Here is a 4,133-nt window from a genome sequence, read left to right on the forward strand (position 1 = left end):
CCGCTAGACAACAGCTACATCAGCCTGTAGATTACACAGCGGTAGAAATGAGCAGGGTTAACAGCTAGACAACAGCTACATCAGCCTGAAGATTACACAACGGTAGAGATGAGCAGGGTTAACAGCTAGACAACAGCTACATCAGCCTGAAGATTACACAACGGTAGAGATGAGCAGAGTTAACAGCTAGACAACAGCTACATCAGCCTGTAGATTACACAGCGGGAGAGATGAGCAGGGTTACCAGCTAGACAACAGCTACATCAGCCTGTGGATTACACAGCGGTAGAAATGAGCAGGGTTACCAGCTAGACAACAGCTAAATCAGCCTGTAGATTGCACAGCAGTAGAGATGGGCAGGGTTACCAGGACAACAGCTACCTCAGCCTGCAGATTGCACAGCGGTAGAGATGAGCAGGGTTAACACCTAGACAACAGCTACATCAGCCTGTAGATTGCACAGCAGTAGAGATGAGCAGGGTTACCAGGACAACAGCTACCTCAGCCTGTAGATTGCACAGCGGTAGAGATGAGCAGGGTTAACAGCTAGACAACAGCTACATCAGCCTGTAGATTGGACAGCAGTAGAGATGAGCAGGGTTACCAGGACAACAGCTACCTCAGCCTGCAGATTGCACAGCGGTAGAGATGAGCAGGGTTACCAGCTAGACAACAGCTCCATCAGCCTGTAGATTGCACAGTGGTAGAGATGAGCTGGGTTACCAGGACAACAGCTACATCAGCCTGTAGATTGCACAGCGGTAGAGATGAGCAGGGTTAACAGCAAGACAACAGCTACATCAGCCTGTAGATTACACAGCGGTAGAGATGAGCAGGGTTGCCGGGACAACAGCTACATCAGCCTGTAGATTACACAGCGGTAGAGATGAGCAGGGTTAACAGCTAGACAACAGCTACCTCTGCCTGTAGATTGCACATTGGTAGAGATGAGCAGGGTTTACAGCTAGACAACAGCTACATCAGCCTGTAGATTGCACAGCGGTAGAGATGAGCAGGGTTAACAGCTAGACAACAGCTACATCAGCCTGTAGATTACACAGCGGTAGAGATGAGCAGGGTTACCAGCTAGACAACAGCTACATCAGCCTGTAGATTGCACAGCGTTAGAGATGAGCAGGGTTACCAGGACAACAGCTACATCAGCCTGTAGATTGCACTGCTATCTCAACTGATCCCAGTGATACATTGGATCTTACTGTGGAATCAAGTACAATATCGAAAACATATTTCTATGGTCGTATGGAAGTGTCTCGTGATCGTCTCCATCAAACACTTATCACACTGCATATGACGACCTCCGTTTATAAGACCCAAGATGGTTTAATCTCATTGTTTTCTCTCATGCTGATGGCTTCAAATTAAACTTCCCTCTCAAGCTGATAGCCTTTAGTTAAATTGTTCCTGATATCCTTTAGTTAAAACTTTCCTTGGCAGGTCGTGTGGCGCAGCAGATAGCGCACTTGCCTTTCACCAAGGTGGCCAGGGTTCGACTCCCCGGTCGGACATCGATATGGATGTTTTCTCATGGTATTCCGGTTTCCACCAACATTAAGACCCATCCCTACCCCTGCGCTCTGGGCCAGCAAAAGTGATTGATATAAGTTGAAATAACTTGTTTCATATTTGTTGTTGTAAAGTAAATAAAGTGTATATTTAAAACTCTCCTCTCTTTCCTATGGCACTCGCGCGCGCGGCCACAGATGGCGGATAAAATCAAGACGGTGGCTAAAAACAACCGTGTAAATTTAAATTAAAAGGAAGAGGGTTTCATCAACAAATCTTAAAAGGAATTTTCGAAAGAAAAGCAAATTATTTTCATCCAAAAATCATTTTCCCTAAAAAATATATTATTTATATCTATATATTAGCCATTTGATATGTGTGTCTGTCATTTTTAAATGTTTGTTTATGTACATAAAAGCTAATCCTTGTCTATTGCCTGCTGTTACCTGGCCAAAAGTGTCAAACAAAGAAATATTAGGATCAAACAATGTTCACTGATGGAAAGATCATATGGTGCTTGTTATCTCCGGTACACCCAGTCTTCTGTGGGAGGGTGTAACGTTTACCATATATTAGATATGCGAATACACGTAGCAGAATCGGGCATACATTGTTTATAATTAACCGGATTTGAATTGTTATCATTAAACTGCAGTTTGTTGATGAACAATTTAGACAATGACTTTGGCTATCCCGATGGGACATGATTCGTTCTCTATACCGATGGGACATGGTTCTTTCAAAACTTCAACTGTCTTCTTTTTCATACACAGAAAACTAGGAACCAAATATTGTTTATCATATCATGTCATTGCTGCAGGATCGCAGTACTGACGATATGGTGATACACAATCATGTTTATACATGTCCCTATCCCGATGGGACATGGTTTTTTCTCTATCCCGATGGGACATGATTCTTTCTCTATCCCGATGGGACATGGTTCTTTCTCTATCCCGATGGGACATGGCTCTTTCTCTATCCCGATGGGACATGATTCGTTCTCTATCCCGATGGGACATGTTTCTTTCCCTATCCCGATGGGACATGGTTCTTTCTCTATCGCGATGGGACATGATTCTTTCTCTATCCCGATGGGACATGGTTCTCTCTCTATCCCGATGGGACATGATTCTTTCTCTATCCCGATGGGACATGGTTCTTTCCCTATCCCAAGGGGACATGGTTCTTTCTCTATCCCGATGGGTCATGGTTCGTTCTCTATCCCGATGGGACATGATTCTTTCTCTATCCCGATGGGACATGGCTCTTTCTCTATCCCGATGGGACATGATTCGTTCTCTATCCCGATGGGACATGGCTCTTTCTCTATTACGATGGGACATGGCTCTTTCTCTATCCCGATGGGACATGATTCGTTCTCTATCCCGATGGCACATGGCTCTTTCTCTATTACGATGGGACATGGTTCTTTCTCTATCCCGATGTGACATGATTCTATCTCTATCCCGATGGGTCATGGTTCTTTCTCTATCCCGATGGGACATGGTTCTTTCTCTAACCCGATGGGACATGGTTCTTTCTCTATCCCGATGGGACATGGTTCTTTCTCTATCCCGATGGGACATGGTTCTTTCTCTATCCCGATGGGACATGGTTCTTTCTCTATCCCGATGGGACATGGTTCTTTCTCTATCCCGATGGGACATGGTTCTTTCTCTATCCCGATGGGACATGGTTCTTTCTCTATCCCGATGGGACATGGTTCTTTCTCTATCCCGATGGGACATGGTTCTTTCTCTATCCCGATGGGACATGGTTCTTTCTCTATCCCGATGGGACATGGTTCTTTCTCTATCCCGATGGGACATGGTTCTTTCTCTATCCCGATGGGACATGGTTCTTTCTCTATCCCGATGGGACATGGTTCTTTCTCTATCCCGATGGGACATGGTTCTTTCTCTATCCCGATGGGACATGGTTCTTTCTCTATCCCGATGGGACATGGTTCTTTCTCTATCCCGATGGGACATGGTTCTTTCTCTATCCCGATGGGACATGGTTCTTTCTCTATCCCGATGGGACATGGTTCTTTCTCTATCCCGATGGGACATGGTTCTTTCTCTATCCCGATGGGACATGGTTCTTTCTCTATCCCGATGGGACATGGTTCTTTCTCTATCCCGATGGGACATGGCTCTTTCTCTATCCCGATGGGACATGATTCGTTCTCTATCCCGATGGTAAATGGCTCTTTCTCTATCCCGATGGGACATGATTCTTTCTCTATCCCGATGAGTAATGGCTCTTTCTCTATCCCGATGGGACATGGCTCTTTCTCTATCCCGATGGGACATGGTTCTTTCCCTATCCCGATGGAACATGGTTCTTTCGCTATCGCGATGGGACATGATTCTTTCTCTATCCCGATGGGACATGATTCGTTCTCTATCCCGATGGGACATGGTTCTTTCTCTATCCCGATGGAACATGGTTCTTTCGCTATCGCGATGGGACATGATTCTTTCTCTATCCCGATGGGACATGGTTCTTTCTCTATCCCGATGGACGTGGTTCTTTCTCTATCCCGCTGGGACATGGCTCTTTCTCTATCCCGATGGGACATGGTTCTTTCTCTATCCCGATGG

General features: G+C 45.5%; 1 protein-coding gene across 1 annotated transcript; it reads right to left on the reverse strand.

Annotated features, from left to right (window-relative positions):
- Nucleotides 1–2,327: 2,327 nt before the first annotated feature.
- Nucleotides 2,328–3,005, reverse strand: LOC110458426 (splicing factor U2af large subunit B-like). Its single transcript, XM_021510107.1, has one exon. The coding sequence runs from the start codon at nt 3,003–3,005 to the stop codon at nt 2,328–2,330; it is 678 nt and encodes a 225-aa protein (XP_021365782.1).
- Nucleotides 3,006–4,133: the final 1,128 nt, after the last annotated feature.

This window comes from Mizuhopecten yessoensis, unplaced genomic scaffold (assembly GCF_002113885.1).
Source record: "Mizuhopecten yessoensis strain PY_sf001 unplaced genomic scaffold, ASM211388v2 scaffold9577, whole genome shotgun sequence".
Taxonomy (NCBI): Eukaryota; Metazoa; Mollusca; class Bivalvia; order Pectinida; family Pectinidae; genus Mizuhopecten; species Mizuhopecten yessoensis.